The sequence below is a fragment of the Scyliorhinus torazame genome, chromosome 20 (genome assembly GCF_047496885.1).
Source record: "Scyliorhinus torazame isolate Kashiwa2021f chromosome 20, sScyTor2.1, whole genome shotgun sequence".
NCBI classification, from domain to species: Eukaryota; Metazoa; Chordata; class Chondrichthyes; order Carcharhiniformes; family Scyliorhinidae; genus Scyliorhinus; species Scyliorhinus torazame.
In genome coordinates this window covers 11,115,178-11,132,173 of record NC_092726.1, presented here as the reverse complement: position 1 = coordinate 11,132,173, position 16,996 = coordinate 11,115,178, and the positions used below count along the sequence as shown (strand labels likewise).

The 16,996-nt window shown below is 46.7% G+C and overlaps 1 protein-coding gene across 1 annotated transcript in view; it reads left to right on the top strand.

Annotated features, from left to right (window-relative positions):
* Positions 1 to 16,996, top strand: part of LOC140396863 (cytoplasmic polyadenylation element-binding protein 2-like) — a 49,884-nt gene that overhangs the window by 19,787 nt on the left and 13,101 nt on the right. Inside the window, exons 3-5 of the mRNA XM_072485655.1 lie at positions 3,594 to 3,761; positions 6,967 to 7,056; positions 14,941 to 15,059. Coding sequence (XP_072341756.1) covers positions 3,594 to 3,761; positions 6,967 to 7,056; positions 14,941 to 15,059 — 377 coding nt within the window. The remainder of the gene's footprint in view (positions 1 to 3,593; positions 3,762 to 6,966; positions 7,057 to 14,940; positions 15,060 to 16,996) is intronic.

The window sequence follows — 16,996 nt, the reverse complement described above, 5'->3', positions numbered from 1 at the left end:
AAAGTGGGCACATTTCCAGGTCTGGACTGGTTGTGTCCCAGGATGCTGTGGGGGGGGGGGGAGCGAAGGAGGAGACTGCAGAGACTCTGATCCAAATTTTTAATTCCTCACCGGCCACTGGGTAGGTGCCAGAGGACTGGAGAACCGCTCATGTGGTTCTACTATTTAAGAAAGGTTGCAAACATAAGCCACGGAACTACAGAGCAGTGAGTTTTGGGTCAGTGGCAGGGAAACTCATAGATAGAATTTACAGTGCCGAAGGAGGCCATTCAGCCCATCGAGTCTGCACCGGCTCTTGGAAAGAGCACCCTACCCAAGTTCAGCACCTCCACCCTATCCCCATAACCCAGTAACCCCACCCAACACTAAGGGCAATTTTGGACACTAAGGGCAATTTATCATGACCAATCCACCTAACCCGCACATCTTTGGACTGTGGGAGGAAACCGGAGCACCCGGAGGAAACCCACGCACACACAGGGAGGATGTGCAGACTCCGCACAGACAGTGACCCAAGCCGGAATCGAACCTGGGACCCTGGAGCTGTGAAGCAATTGTGCTATCCACAATGCTACCGTGCTGCCCGAAACTATTGGAGAAAATTCTGAAGGAGAGAATCTATCTCCATTTGGACAGGTAAGATTTGTTTAGGGATAGTCAGCATGTCTCTGTCGGGGGAAGCTCATGCCCAACAAATTTGATTGAATTTTCTGAGGAGGTGACGCGGTGTGCGGATGAGAGTTCTGCAATTGATTTAGTTTATATGGATTTCAGCAAAGCCTATGTAAAGGTCCCACGTGGGAGACTGACAAAGAAGGCAAATGCACATGGGATACAGGTTAACATGATGAGGTGGATTCAAAATTGACTTGGTTGTCGTAGATACAGTTTAATGACAGAAGTCTGCTTTAGTGACTGGAAGCCAGTGTCCAGTGGTGTACCACAGGGATCTGTGCTAGGCCCCCTATTATTTATCATAAAGATGGATGACTATGTGGAGTGTTTTGGGTTACAGGATGGTCAAAAGGGCAAGTAAGTGGTGGGTGGAAGTTAGCCCTGAAAGTATGAAGTGATACACTGTGCAAGGAATAATTTGACAAGGAGGTATTCAATGCACGTCAAGACACTGGGAAGTTTTGAGGCACAAAGGGACCTGGGTGTGTTCGTCCATAGATCTCTGAAGGCGGAAAGGCAGGTGAATATGGAAGTGAAAAGGCAGATGGGACACTTGGCTTTATCAATCGAAGCATAGATTAGAAAAACAGGGAGGCCATGGAGTCGTACAGAACTTTTGAGGCCACAGCTGGAGTACGGTGTGCAGTTCTGGTCGCCACATTGTCGGAAGGATGTGATTGCATTGAAGGGGGTACAGAGGCAATTCAGCAGGATGTTATTTTCATTGGAGCAGAGGAGATTGAGGTGTACAAAATTGAGGGGCATGGACAGGGTGCTTCGGGAGCAGCTGTTCCCATTAGTTGAATGATCAGTCACGAGGGGACAGATGTTCAAGGTGAGGAGCAGGCGGGTTACCTCACATCCTTTAAAAAGTACCTGGATGCGCACTTGGCTGTGGGCCAAGTGCTGGCAAATGGGATTAGGTAGGTCGGTCAGATATGTTTCATGTGTCAGTGCAGACGCAATGGGCCACCTTCTGAACTGTGTATTTTGGTGATTCCTTGAATGATTCAGCATTTTTTACAACTTGCAATGGAATATTCAGTGTTTATTTATTTATTTTTATCAAAATAAATTTAGAGTATCCAATTAGTTTTTTTTTCCAATTCAGGGGCAATTTAGCGTGGCCAATCCACCGATCTTGCACATCTTTGGGTTGTGGGGGCGAAACCCACGCAGATACTGGGAGAATGTGCAAACTCCACACGGACAGTGACCCAGGGCCGGGATCGAACCCGGGTCCTCAGCGCCGTAGGCAGCAGTACTAACCACTGCGCACTGTGCTGCCCGTTTCAGTGTTTATTTAATGTATTCCACTTTATTCAAGGGTTATAGTCACTGAACATCAGTGATTTCAATCGAGTGGCCGACTGAGATGAAGGAGATTGACACTTGCGGCCCAATCTTGGTCAGCACGGTGGTTAGCACTGCTGTCTCATCGCGCCAGGGACGCGGGTTCGATTCCGACCATGGATCTGTGTGGAGTTTGCACATTCTCACTTTGTCTGCATGGGTTTCCTCCCACAGTCTTGATGTGCAGGTCAGGTGGATTGGCCACGCTAAATTGTCCCATGAGGTTATGAGGGGGGCGGGTTAGGCCTAGATAGGAGGCTCTTTCAGAGGGTTGGTGTAGACTCGATGGGTCAAATGACCTCCTTCTGCACTGCAGGGATTCTTTGACTCACTAGGTTGTCCATCACTTGTTACACCTTGCTTGCCGTATTCCCATCTTCTTTGAATCCCTTGGTATCCAAAAATGCATCTGACTTGAATCTATTCAGTACCTGAACATCCATGACCCTCATGGGAAGGGGTGTGAAGGTGAGGGGAAAAAAGGGAATGGGAAGGGAGGGTAAGGAATTCCAAAGGTTCTGTACGCTTTGACTGAAGCAATTTCTCTTTGCGTAGCTTTATGGCTGCCTCTTAGCCCGAGGCAGTGACCCCCTAGTTGTAGACTCTCCAGGCAGTATCATGCATTATACATGATATACGATATATAAATTAATATTACAACCCGCCTGACATGTCCTGCAATGACACTTAGTGGTTGGACAGCCTCTCCTGGACTTCTCATCAGGGAGCTGTTTCCTTCCAATTTCCTAATGCCATTTGAAGAGGCACTGGGGAACTTCCAAAGCCATGCTGCGGCCTAAGGGAAATCTGTCCTGCCAGGACATGTGGTGGTTTCATGGTAGACTCTGACTGTCCTGAAGGAGGCCATGCATCCCTGTTGTGCTTCTCCTTGTCCAAAGCTGTCTAATTTAGTCCATTTGTCCTCTCGCTTAAATCAGCGACCTCCATTCTTAATCAGTTTGCCAGGGGAAACGGTTCTTGCCACGCTCTCCATCAGAACCACTCGTTTTTGCACTCTCCTTCAACCTTCTCAGAGGAAAACAATCCAAGCTTTTCCCAGCTCTTCACGTAACCCCTGTCCCTCATCTCTGGATGTTCTCATCTTGGTCAGCCTCTTCGTATCCCATCCCAGCAAGAACAGCAACAACTTGCATTTCTGTAGCAACCTTAGCAAGAGTAAAATCTCTGCGAGTGAGCTCATCAAATGAAGCTTGACACTGAGCCACGTGAGGAGACATCAGGAATTAGGACAAAATGTTTGGTTTCGAGGAGCAGTGCGAAAGGGGAAGAGTGCGGGAAGGTTTAGGGAAGGAATTCCAGAGCTTCAGGCCTCGACAACTGAAGGCACGGCTGCCAATGGTGGAGCAATTAAACTAGAGGCTGGCATGGGTGGAGTTCAGGAGATTTGAAAGAGGTTGTGGATGGGAAACGGTTGCGGAGATCAAACCGTGGAGAGATTTGAAAACAGCAATGCGCATTTTCACGTTGAGGCTCCACTTCACCAGGAATTTAACGTGAAATGATCAAAGCAATGTTTAACAATTGCCAATCCTCCCCCACTGCAGGTCGTTCAGCTTTGTTCCCAGTTGAAGACGGCTTCCTGGACAACGGCCAGGGTGATCAATCTTTATCTTCAGGCTTGAACTCTCCGGCTCTCAGTCAGAACGGCAAGCCAGGAGAACGGTATTCCCGAAAGGTTTTCGTTGGTGGTTTGCCTCCTGACATCGATGAAGGTGAGTGAACAGTCCTGGTCCATGGGACAAGTGCAACCTCCTTTTCCGAAGGGGCCGGGAGAATAGCCAATGACATGTAAAATTGTATCCTGTTCACCATTGCTGTTTGCGATATTATTTGAGAGGGCACCACCGTTCTGCTTCTTTGTTTCCAGTTAGAGAGAGTGTGCAACCCATTTGAAGACTTCAATAGCACAGGGCTAAATAGCTGGCTTTTAAAGCAGGACAAGGCAGGCCAGCAGCACGGTTCAATTCCCATACCAGCCTCCCCGAACAGGCGCCGGGATGTGGCGATTAGGGGCTTTTCACAATAACTTCATTTGAAGCCTACTTGTGACAAGTGATTTTCATTTCATTTCAATATCGTCGCTTTATTTGAGAGAGCAGCTCACAAGCCACTCTGTCTAGTAATTAGCTTTTCCATCGATTGGCTGGTGGGAATGTATGCTGGCAGGAGCAGGGTGCCTTTATTTGGCTGTGTGCAGACACCATCTCTTTAATCTTAGAACGCATAGAATGCCTGACCTCCTACATTGCTCAATGACAATAGAATTTTAATGTACAGTAGCTGCACTGTGGTGATGTGACTGGACTTGTAATCCAGAGGCCCTGAGTCACCCAAGCAGTTTACAAATTTAAATTCAATTCATTTAGGATCAGCAATAAAAGTAAGGATGTGACTTGAAACAAACCCGAATGGTTCAGTGATCTCATTTTGGGGAAGGAACCCTGCCCTCCTGACTGACGTGTGACTCCAAACCCGCGACAATCTTACCTGCCCTCTGACATAGTCTATCAATTCCCGCCCATTCATTGTCGCTGGGTTAAAATCCTGGAACTCCTGCCTTCACAGTGCAGTGGGTGTATCTGCCCCACATGGGAGTGCAGTGGAGGCAGCACACCACCATCTTGTCAAGGGCAATTGGTGAAGAAATGCTCTCTCGGCCATGCATTACGAATTTGGGAGGAAGATTTTACCCTTAAAAAGCAGAATGTGGTCATAATCAAAGGCAATATCCAGGAGAATGGACCTCTGTTAGATCCATAACCTGACATCACAGCAACGTTTTAGCACAACCCATCAGCTCCAAGATAAACGTGTCCCTGTCCTCCTGTTTTAACTAGTTATCCATTTCTATCCGAGACACGAACTTCATATTATGCTTGTGTCAAGAAACTTCCTGCCATTAAGTGATCTGATCTAAATTGAGCCCTTGCAGCTCCACACAGGTAAAGTAATATCCAAAAGAGCTCCATTGTATCTTCTCCTCGCATTCTCTGTGGGAATGCAAATATATCCAGTGTCACAAGTCTTTGCTCGTAACTACTTTTGCCATCATGGGCTTCTGTGTATACTCTCTAACTTTGTATAAATATGCAGCTCTCATTCGGGTCAATGTGGGTGCATGTTTACCATAACTACTTTATGCTTACTGTGTAAGACTTAAATGCCATGGAGTTCTTTCGGAACCTGACGTTGTGCCAACATGCGCCTTTTAGTTTTTTGGGTCCATGTCTTTCCATTGAGCGTATACTTCCATTCTGTTTTTACTTTCCCAAAACCTCACACTTTGCCCAATTGAGTTGCGTTTGTCCCATGTTCAAGCAATCCTTCCGAAATGATTCAGCTCACCGTTGGCAGTGTCCGATTAACTGGAGACTACTTTCCGAGAACGGTGTGTCATTAAAGGAACTGTAAGAGAGCAGGTGGCAGCATTTGCGTCTTGATTGTGGCAAATACAAGGCTGTTCCTCAGCCGACCCCTAACCCTTCAAAAACAGAGGATACATTTTGCCTTTAGCTGCTTTAAAAGCTGACTGAAGAGTTCTCGGCAATGTAAGCCCCACCTAAAAGACACGGGGTTTTAATTTCGATCCTGAGATGTCAGTGATTGGAGCGGCACTTGGGCTAACACACTCTGACCTTTGCCAGTGCGGCTGTACCTTTCACCAGTGGGTCAGAAGAATAAGGCCACCCGGGTGCTCGGTTTAGGCTTGCTGACGTGATTGAGGAGCATTGGAGGCCAAACCTCAAAGTGCCTACTGAATCAAACCTTGTCTTTATGCATATACACCGTCAAGGAGCTTATCCTGGTCAGGACCTTTAAATCTGGTGTATTGTAGTCCCTCTTTGACCTTTTCCGTCGCCCACTGTACAAGGGGAAGTGAAACGGGACACTTTACTCTGGATCAGACCTGAACAAGGCCTTGAATATTTGGTCATTCGCACACAATGCTGCCTTACCCACCAAGTTGCCCTGATAACTTCATTCAGCCAGTTGAGCAGTAACAGCCCCAACACCAGGGTCCCTTACACCTTCCGCTCGTGACCAGACCCCACAGGGAACCACAACCATTAATAACTGACTTTGGTCGACCAGAGTGTGCAGTCAGTTCCCTTCCTATTCCAGGAATAACCTCACAGGGTTTCATCTTGGTGTGTAGCCTGTGCGTGGCACCATGCAACTTCGAAATGAACAGACATAATCAGGTTAAGTGCATCCACTAGCTTTGTGACTCCTTCAATGACAGTCCACTGTACCGCCTTGTCCTGCTGCTGTTCCTTACTGATCCCCTTTCTGTCAAGGTGATGAGGAGTTTGTGTATAACACAGTGTAGCAAATTGCTGACAGATCAGTCAAACAAATGCGCTGATTAAAATTTTCCAGCTCTGACCTATTGCTCGTGTTCATCACTGGTGCCACCTGGACTTCTCCACCAGCAGTGCCGAGCACCAGGGAGCTGTTAATTTAACATGAGCAAGCTGCTTGTAGAACACAGGTCCCATTTCAAAGAGCACCCTTGGGTGAATGCTGTCTGCTGATGTGGGTATATCTTGCTGCACTGTGCATACCTCAAGAAACTAGTGCATCCTTCGACTCATTGCCAGGAAGCCCACCGATTTGCTTCTGTGGTTGCTCTGTGATTTAGTAGAATCCGAGGAATGGGGAAGGCCATTTAGCTCCCCGAGTCTGTTCCACCATTCAATAAGACCATGGCTGATCTGCAGCTAGCTCCTTTGCCCCAAAATCCCTTCATACCTTTGCTTAACCAATCTCTGATTTTAAATGAACAATCGGCCTGGCATTGGTGGCAGCATTCCCAACTTTACCAGCCTTTCCTTGCAACGGCAAGAGGCCAGTGCCTTCAGTAGAGGAGCGGAAGTCAGGGGTAAATATATCTGATAGTCTTACTTTTCTGTTTAGATGAAATAATCGCAACTTTTTGCTGCTTTGGACAGCTAATGGTGGACTGGCCTCACAAGTCGGGAAGCAAATCCTACTTTCCACCCAAAGGTGAGCAGTTACATTCACATGACCAACTGTATATTTAATTGTTTTTAAAGGGATTGGGCATGGTGCATTGCTAAGTTAGTGAACTGCCTGAAGTGGCACTGAGCTCTGAAGACCAACAAAGGCTTCAAACCAGTGGCTGGCCACTGCTGAATTTGCTTTGAGAGTGGCATTAGCCTGCACACCTTCGACCACGTTGCGCAAAGAGCAACACTGGCTCTCCCCTCATCCCTGCCCACGTGTCTCCGTAGGAAGCATACATAGAAGCACACAGAGATAATCGAAGCAGGAGGAGGCCATTCGGCCCTACGAACCTGCTCCACCACTCATTATGAACATGGCTGATCGTCAAGTTCAATATTTGATCCTGCTTCCCCCTCCCCCTCCATATTGCTTTAGCTCCAAGAGCTATATCTAATTCCTTCTTGAAATTACACAGTTTTTGCCTCAACTACTTTCGATGGTAGTGAATTCCACAGATTCACCACTCTCTGGGTGAAAAGATTTATCCTCCCCTCAGTCCGAAAGGTTTCCCCCTTATCCTCAAACTATGACCCCTCGTTCTGGACTCCCACCATCAGGAACATTCTTTCTGAATATACCCTGTCTAATCCTGTTGGAATTTTAAATGTTTCTTTGAGATCACCCCTCACTTCTAAACTCCAATGAATATAATCCAAACTGGTTTATTCTCTCCTCATTTTACATTCCCACCATTCCAGGGATCAGCCTGGTAAATCTTCGCTGCACTCCCTCCACAGCAAGAACATCCTTCCTCAGATAAGCACACCAAAACCGCACACAATACTCCAGGTGTGGCCGCACTAATGCCATATACAATTGCAATAAAGCATCCTTATTCCTATAGGTACATCCTCTCACTGAAGGCCAAAGTCCCACTTGTGTTCTTTTAAAAAAGAATTTCCAATGAAGGGGCAATTTAGCATGGCCAATCCACCTCGCCTGCACATCTTTGGGTTGTGGGGGCGAAACCCACGCAAACACGGGGAGAATGTGCAAATTCCACATTGACAGTGACCCGGGGCCGGAATCAAACCCAGGTCCTTGGCGCCCTGAGACAGCAGTGCTAACCACTGTACCACCCTGCCGCCCCTGCCCATTTGCCTTCTTTACTGCCTGCTGTACCTTCATGCTTGCTTTCAGCGACTGATGCACGACGACACCAATGTCTTGTTGAATATCCACCTCTCTCAATTTACACTCATTCGAATAACTTTGCTACCACTGTGGGCAGTGCAGTGGTTAGCACTGCTGCCTCACGCGCCTGGGACTCCGGATTCAATTCCAGCCTTGCGTGACTGCCTGTGCGGAGTTTGTACGCCCTCCCCGTATCTGCGTGGGTTTCCTCTGGATGCTCCGGTTTCCTCTCGCAGCCCAAAGATGTACAGATTATGTGGGTTGGCCAAGCTAAATTGTTCCTTAGTAACCACACCTAATATTTTGGATACTGGGTTCAGGGGATAAGAGTGCAGCGTGGGCCTGCATTGGAGGGTCGATGCAGACTTGATGGGCTGAACAGCCTCCTCCTGCACTGTTGGGATTAAAAAATATATATATATTTAGAGTACCCATATTATTTTTTTTCAAATAAGGGGCAATTTAGCATGGTCAATCCACCTAACCTGCCCATCTATGGGTTGTGGGAGGGCTGCACGGTGGCGCAGTGGATAGCACTGGGACTATGGCGCTGAGGACCTGGGTTCAAATCCTGGCCGTGTCACTGTCCGTGTGGTGTTTGCACATTCTCCCTGTGTCTGCGTGGGTTTCACTCCCACAACCGAAAAGATGTGCAGGTTAGGTGGATTCCCTAATTGGAAAAAAATAATAATTGGGTACTCTAAATTTAATTTTTTTTCAAGTCTTTGGGTTGTGGGGTGAGACCCATGCAGACACTGGCCGAATGTGTAAACTCCACAGGGACAGCGACCCGGGGCCAGGATCGAACCCAGGTCTTCTGCACTGTCCAATAGATTTGTCAAGCATGATTTCCCCTTCATAAATCCATGCTGACTTTGTCTGCTTATACCACTGTTGTCTAAATGTTGTGCAATGAAGTCTTTGATACTGGATTCTTGCAACTTCCATACTGCCGACGTTAGGCTCACTGATCTATAGTTCCCTGTTTTCTCTCTACCTCCCTGTTTGAATAGCGAGGTTATATTAACTACCCTCCAATCTGTAGGAACCATTCCAAAGTCCAAAGAATTTTGGAAACTGATCGCCAATGGATCTGCTACTTTCTGTGGTTCTCGGGATTATCAGACCCTGGAGATTTATCTGCCTTCAATCACATTTATTGCCCCAAAACCATTTCTCTACTAATACTAATTTCCTTCAGCTCCTCACGAAAACTTGTGTTTGTCAGAACCTCCGGTACATTATTCATGTCTTCCTTTTGTGAAGAGAGAAGCAAAGTATAAATTTAGTTCCTCAGTTATTTCTTCATTCCCCGTTATGAATTCCCCCTTTTCTGACTGTAAGGCGCCTACAAACGTTTTTATCAATCTTATTCTTTTTACATACCTATAGAAACTTTTACAGTCCGTTTTTATGTTCCCCTCTAGCTTACTTTCATGTTGTCTTTTCCCTTCTTAATCAATTCCTTGGTCTGCCTTTGCTGAATTTTAAACTGTTCCCAACTGGTCTATTGTTTTTTTGTGCTAATTTGTATGCCTCTTCTTTGAATCTAATACTATCTCTAATTTCCCTGGTTGGCCATGGGTTGGCCACAGTTCCCTGTCTACTCTTGTGTCAAATAAGAATACACAACTTTTGGAGTTCACCTATTCATTCCTTGAGTGCCATTACCTGTCCACTGTCCTTCCTTTCAGTAATGTTTCCCAGTCTGTCATTGCCAGCTCATGCCTCATACCATCATAGTTACCTTTATTGAGGTTCAGGACCTTGGTCTCAGTCAGCTACCTCACTGTTCACCTTGATAAAGAATTCTACCGTATTATGGTCACTCATCCCCAAGGGTTCTCTCACAACTAGATTGCCAACTAATTCTTTCTCATTGCACCATACCCAGTCCAAGATGTCCTGTTGCCTTGTTGGTTCCTCAACTTACTGGTCCAGAAAACCATCCCATATACACTCCACAAATTCCTCTTCTACTGTACTGTGACTAATTTGAGTCACCCAATCTATATGCAGATTAAAATCATCCATAATCACAGATGTTCATTCAACACATGCATCACGGTTGCATAATGGTTAGCACAATTGCTTCACAGCTCCAGCGTCTCAGGTTCGATTCCTGGCTTGGGTCACTGTCTGTGCGGAGTCTGCACCTTCTCCCCGTGTCTGCGTGGGTTTCCTCCGGGTGCTCCGGTTTCCTCCCACAGTCCAAAGATGTGCAGGTTAGGTGAATTGGCCATGCTAAATTGCCCTTAGTGTTGAAAATTGCCCTTCGTGTTGGGTGGGGTTACTGGGTTATGGGATAGGGCGGAGGTGTGGGCTTGAGTAGGGTGCTCTTTCCAAGAGCCGGTGCAGACTCGATGGGCCGAATGGCCTCCTTCTGCACTGTAAATTCTATGTTAATCTATGATTTCCTGTATATTATTCCCGAAATTACCACTGCAGTTTGGTGGTCTACGTACCACCGCTACGTGTGTTTTGTGCACCCTGGGTTTCTTAACTCAACCCATACAGATTCCTCATTGTCTGTGGTAATATTCTTCCTCTCTTTTGAATTGATATTTTCTTTAATCTACAATGCAGCTCCACCACCTTTTCCTTTCTGTCTGTCCTTCCGAAAAATTGAATAGCACTCAATGTTTAGTTCCCATTCCTGGAGTCATGTCTCCATAGTCCCAATATATCATACCCCTTTACATCAATCTGCGCAAATAATTCATCCATTTTATTTTGAATGCTCTGAGCATTCGGGTACAAAACATTAAGGTTAGTTCTTTTAACATTCTTTGACCAGTCCCTCCTATTTTTTAGTGTTGCTCTCTGATACTGGCGCTTGGGTTTCTCTGCCGATAACTTTTCTTATTCTCCTTCCTGCTTGATTTCTCTTGTTCTTGATTTCCCCCTGTTCTGAATCCTTACATAGGTTCCCATTCCCCCTGACATATTAGTTTACTATCCCCAATCGCTCTTGCAAGTGACCCCCACCCCCAAGGACATAAGTCCCGGTCCTGCCCTTGTATAACCCATCCAGTTTGTACAGGTCCCCCAGAACCGGTCCCCATGCCCCAGGAATCTGAAACCCTGACACCATCTCTTCAACCATGTGTTCTTCCGGTAAATCTTAATATTTCTACTCTGACTAGCACGTGGCACTGGTAGTAATCCTGAGATCACTATCCTTTGAGGTGCGACTTGTCAACTTTGTTCTTAACTCCTGATATTCTGCTTTCATCCCTTTGTTTTTTTAAACCTGTTATTTGTACCAATGAAATGGAGTCAACCTGAAGCCCACTGGACAATTCATTGAGGTCATGGTTTAAAAAAAATATATTTTTATTCTCCTTTTTCACATTTTCTCCCAAATTTGCACCTATCAATAAACAACAATCAGGAATGAATGCGATGTCAATCCCCACACCAATAACAGCGATCCCATCCTCCCACCAAACCCCAAACATTAGTCCGCATGTTAATATAAACAAATGACAAAAAGGAATCCAGAATCGCCCATAGTCACCATTAACACGTACAGTCCCCCAATCCTAATGTTCGATGTGATCCAATTCTCGAAAGTACAGAATGAATAACGCCCACTAATTGTAGAATCCCTCCATCCTTCCCCTCAGTTCAAATTTGACCGTTTCAAGAATTAGGAATTCCAGCAGGTCCCCCCGCCACGCCAGAGCACAGGGTGGAGAGGTTGATCTCCACCCTAACAGGATCCGCCTTCGGGCGATTAACGAGGCGAAGGCTACAACATCTGCCTCCGCACCCATTTCCAACCTCGGCTGATCCGACACCCCGAATATGGCCTCCCGAGGGCCCGGGTCCAGTTTCACGTGCACCACTTTAGAGATTACCCGAAAAACCGCCTTCCAATAATCCTCCAGCTTTGGATAGGACCAAAACATATGAATGTGGTTTGCCCAACGTTCACACACATCTTCTACCCCCTCCAAGAGCTGGCTCATCCTCGCCCTTGTAAGGTGTGGTCTATATACCACCTTCAACTGTATCAGCCCCATACTTCACTCCCAGCTCCTTCAATCCTGCAAACCGACCCCCAAGAAACAAATCTTGTAGTGTCCTAACTCCTTTCTCCTCCCATCTCCGGAAATTTCCACCCCACTTCCCTGGCTCAAATCTATGGTTCCCCCGAATCGGCATTTCCCTTGACCCTGCCCCCAACCTGAAGTGCTGGCAAAACTGCCTCCAAATTCTCCACAAAGCTATTACTACCGGACTCCCTGAATATCTCCCCGGGGCTGTCCGGAGCGGCGCTGTTGCCTGTGAGGTCATGGTTAATCTGTACCTCGGCTTCATTAATCTGCCAATGTTCCATATTCCTTCATGTCCTTATCGACAGAAGTCTGAACAATTTCAGTTGACCCACACAACAGCCATAGTTTGTGGGGGACAGAGAATTCCAGACTTGCACTCCCCTTGGAAATTCTTGGTGATTTGACCCGTCCGTGTCCAAGCTCCAGTTTTCAGCTTCTGACCCATCTTCTGGATTCTCCACAAAAGGAAATAGATTCTCTATCTACTCGGTAGAATCTAGCATTCATCTTTTAATGCTCGTTTTTTATTTGTCTAATTGTAGACAGACTATGACTTGTAACGGCTTCTTCCCCTCCCAACACCAGTAACCCACTATCCCTGGTGTCCCCTTCGGAGATCTCCCTCGCCCCATTCTATATCTTACCCACTTGCTGTTCCATGGCAAAACCACATGCCCAATGTATGCTCACTGCCACTTTTCACAACCGTTCCTTACGCTCTGACTAGCCTCACTGCTTGTCTGACGTCTGGTCCTGGTTGAGCAGAAATTCCCTCCACTAAATGTTAGAAAGTTGTTTCATTCAGTTTCCACCGCAAACCTGCTCTCCTCCAGCCACTGTCTCCACCCTTCTCTCTAGCACCTATCGGAGGCTCGACCTTGGTGTCACCTTTGAACCTGAGACGGGTTTGCGTCTTCAGAACTGCACCATCGCTAAGATCAGCTAATTCAACCTCCGTTAAATCGCTCGGCTCTGCCCCATTTCAATTCATCTGCAGCTGAAACTCTTGTCCGTCCCTTTCTTAGCTCTTGACCTGCTATTCTTGTTCGGCATCCCACATTCTATCCACCAACCCCAGTAAGGGTATGATCACCCAACACTCTGCTGTCCATGGCCAAACTTAAGTTCATAAGATATCGGAGCAGAATTAGGCCACTTGGCCCATCGAGTCTGCTCCGCAATTCAATCATGGCTGATCTCATCCCAGCCTTAACTCCACCATCTTGCCCAGTCTCCATATGCCTGCAACCCATTAAAAATCTGTCTAACTGCTCACATTTACTGACTGTCCCAGCATCCACCGCACTCTGGGGTAACGAATTCCACAGATTCACAACCCTTGAGGAGAAGTAGTTTCTCCTCAATTCTGTTATCCTAAGATGATGACCTCTCATTCTAGAATATCCCACAAGAAGAAGCATCCGCTCTTCGTCGACTTTATCCATGCCTTTTATCATCCTATATCAATTGGATCTCCCCTCATTCTTCTAAATCTAGAGAGTATCGGCCTAAACTGTTCAATTTGTCTTCATACGACAAACCCCTCATCTCTGGATCAAGCCAGTGAACCTTCTCTGAACTGCCTCTAATGCCACCACATCATTCCTCAAATAAGGAGATCAAAACTGTGCACAATACTCCAGGTGTGGTCTCGCCAATGCCGTGTACAGTTGCAACAACACTTCCTTACCTTTATACTCCATTCCTTTTGCTACAAATGCCAACATTCCATTTGCTTTCTTTATTATCTGCTGTACCTGCATGCTAGTTTTCTGTGACACGTGAACGAGGATCACTAGTTCCCTCTGCAACAGAGCACCCCAAAGCCTCTCCATTGAGATAAGTTGCCTTCCCATTTTCCCAACCAAAATGCATGACCTCAGACTTATCCACATTAAACTCCATCTGCCACATTGTGGCCCTCTCTCCTAACCTATCTATATCCATTTGTAAGCTTCTTACTTCCTCATTGCAACATTCCTCATGGTACCAAGTCCTGTTGTCCTATTGCACCAGTCCTCACTCCATTTGAGCAATGCCTTGATTTTTAAATTCTCATTCTTGTTTGCAAGTCCCTGGCATGGCCTCTCTTCTTCCCCACCCTCCTGTAATCTCCTTCAGTGCTGGAGCCAGAGATATCTGGGCTCCCAGGTCTGGCCTCTTTCCCATCCTGATTATTCCCTCCACCATTGATGGCTTTGCCTTGAGCTGACCTTTGCCGAACGTTTCTGTGCCTTTCATCCTTCAAGGTGCTCCTCAAATCTAGCTTTTTAACCAAGCTTTTGGTCATCTGCCCTAATATCTCTTTAGCTGTCTCATGGTTCGATTTTACTTTACTAAGCTCCTGTGAAGTGCTTGGGGTGTCTTTGTGCACGTTGGCGGTTCTACATAAATAGAATTGTTGTTGCTGAGTCCCTCAGCCATGCCTTTGTCACTTATAGACTTGACCAGCCAGCATTCTACCCATTAATAAATGTCAGGCCATCCAAAACGCTGCTGCCCATGCCCTAACTCACACCAGGGCCCACTCATTAGAGAACGTTTTGGCCGTGTCTTGATTTTCTGTACGGTGAAGGAAGAAGGCAAGACGCTGGGAGGGACGATCTTGAGAATGAGTGAGGTTCAGACAATTTTTTCCATTGACTGGGAACCTCTTCTTTTGCAGGTTACGCCTTCTTGCTCTTTCAGGAGGAATGTTCAGTTCAGGTTCTGATTGACGCTTGCTTTCAAGATGATGGTAAACTCTATTTGTGCGTCTCTAGCCGCACAGTCAAGGACAAGCCGGTGAGCACTGGAGTTGTTAACCCTTTGGTAGTGAGCTGTGCATGCTGTTCCAGTTGTAACACGTGTCTGGAAATGAATTTCAACCTCCTCGAAGGACGATGTTAGTGCTGGGGATCAGAATAATTTCCATTTCCAATCCGGTATTCTGCTGCAGCTTCGGGTTCAGCTACAGGTCAGGTTGGATGCATTGCCCCATCAGTGTGCACAAGGTGCTGGGAAACTTGCCCGGTATTCACACCAGTCACCCTGTGAGCCTGTTTAATTCGGCCAAGATCTGTTTCTGCTTTGGGCTCCAGTCCACTTGGTTCTGGATTGAGAACCCAACCCTTGTGGTGTAGGACCCGTACAGGGACTGTTGTCTGATTAGTCAGCACTGGAATATTGAGTTCAGGACAGACTCTTGTCTTTTATTTTAATCTACTTTTTAAGGGAGTGCACTTTGTAAAGAGAAATTTCTTATTTCAGAGTGGGCAGTGGAGGCTGGGTGGCTGAATGGATGTGTGTTTGAAGTACACAGATATTTGACAAGGGAGTCGAGGGTTATGGGGGACAGGCAGGAGACTGAAGTCAAGGCCACGACCAGACCAGCCATGATCTTATTGAATAGCAGAGTGGGCTCGAGGAGCCGAATCTGCTCCTGTTTCTTCAGTTCTTGTTCTTGGAAAGAATCAGTTGGTTTTAATATGTCTGACATTTCATGCCATCCCATTTCTGAAGGCTATATGGGTGCATCAACTGGTGGTCTGTTACCTCCTTTCTGTAATTTGATGGTTGCCTAATTGATAGGAACATAGGAATTAGGAGCAGAAGTAGACAATTCAGCCCTTCGAGCCTGCTCCACCATTCAATCAGATCATGGCTGATCTCCTCCTGGTCTCAAATCCACCTCCCCATCTGTTCCTCATCTCCCTTTAACCCATTTTGTATCAGAAATATACCTATCTCCTTCTTGCAACCATTTAATGTCTCATATTCCACCGTACTATGAGGCAGCGAGTTCCACAAATTCACTCCACTCCACGAGAAGTAGTTCCTCCTCATCTCGATTCTAAATCTACTGTCTCTCAACCTACATCTGTGACAGCTGTCATCTTAAACAAGTAAAGGTTTGAGTTCTTCGGTGACTGTTCTTCTGTGACCGGGCAGCACGGTAGCACAGGTGGCTTCACAGCGGCAGGATTCCAGGTTCGATTCCCCGCTGGGTCACTGTCTGTGCGGAGTCTGCACGTTCTCCCCGTATCTGCGTGGGCTTCCTCCGGGTGCTCCGGTTTCCTCCCACAGTCCAAAGACATGCAGGTTAGGTGGATTGGCCATGCTAAATTGCCCTTCGTGTCCATAAAGGTTAGGAGGGGTTATTGGGTTACAGGGATAGGGTGGAAGTGAGGGCTTAAGTGGGTCGGTGCAGACTCGATGGGCCGAATGGCCTCCTTCTCCACTGTATGTTCTATGTTTTGGTTAGGTTCTGTGCAAAGGAGCCTCTGGCTCCCAGATGATCTGTAATCCTTCACTTGGGTTGCATTCACCCGTCGAGGTGAGTACAAACTGGTACTGGGAGTGTACCAGGGGATGGAAACCTCAATTCGGGGTCAAAGATGACTTCCCAAGTTTGCAAACGGTCCGATTCCGCCTCCGGCAGTGGCCGGGAAAAGGGATAGAGTCACTGGCTTGGCAACGGAGATTGTGGTGAAAAGTGAGGTTGAGGTAATAACCTTATTTTCAACAGTGATCTGGATGAAGACATCAAGGGCAAGTTAACTGATAAAAAATAAGTCTTGCACTCTGTTACGACACCCTGGGCTGGTGCACGGTTATAGAATTCCAGCTAATTCCAGGTTAATTCCAGCCCCACTTGACCCAGAGTCGCAACACAGAAATTGGATTTTATATTAATACCCGTGGCTTTGCTTGGGTTAAATTGACCAGTCACCAGGTTTGCA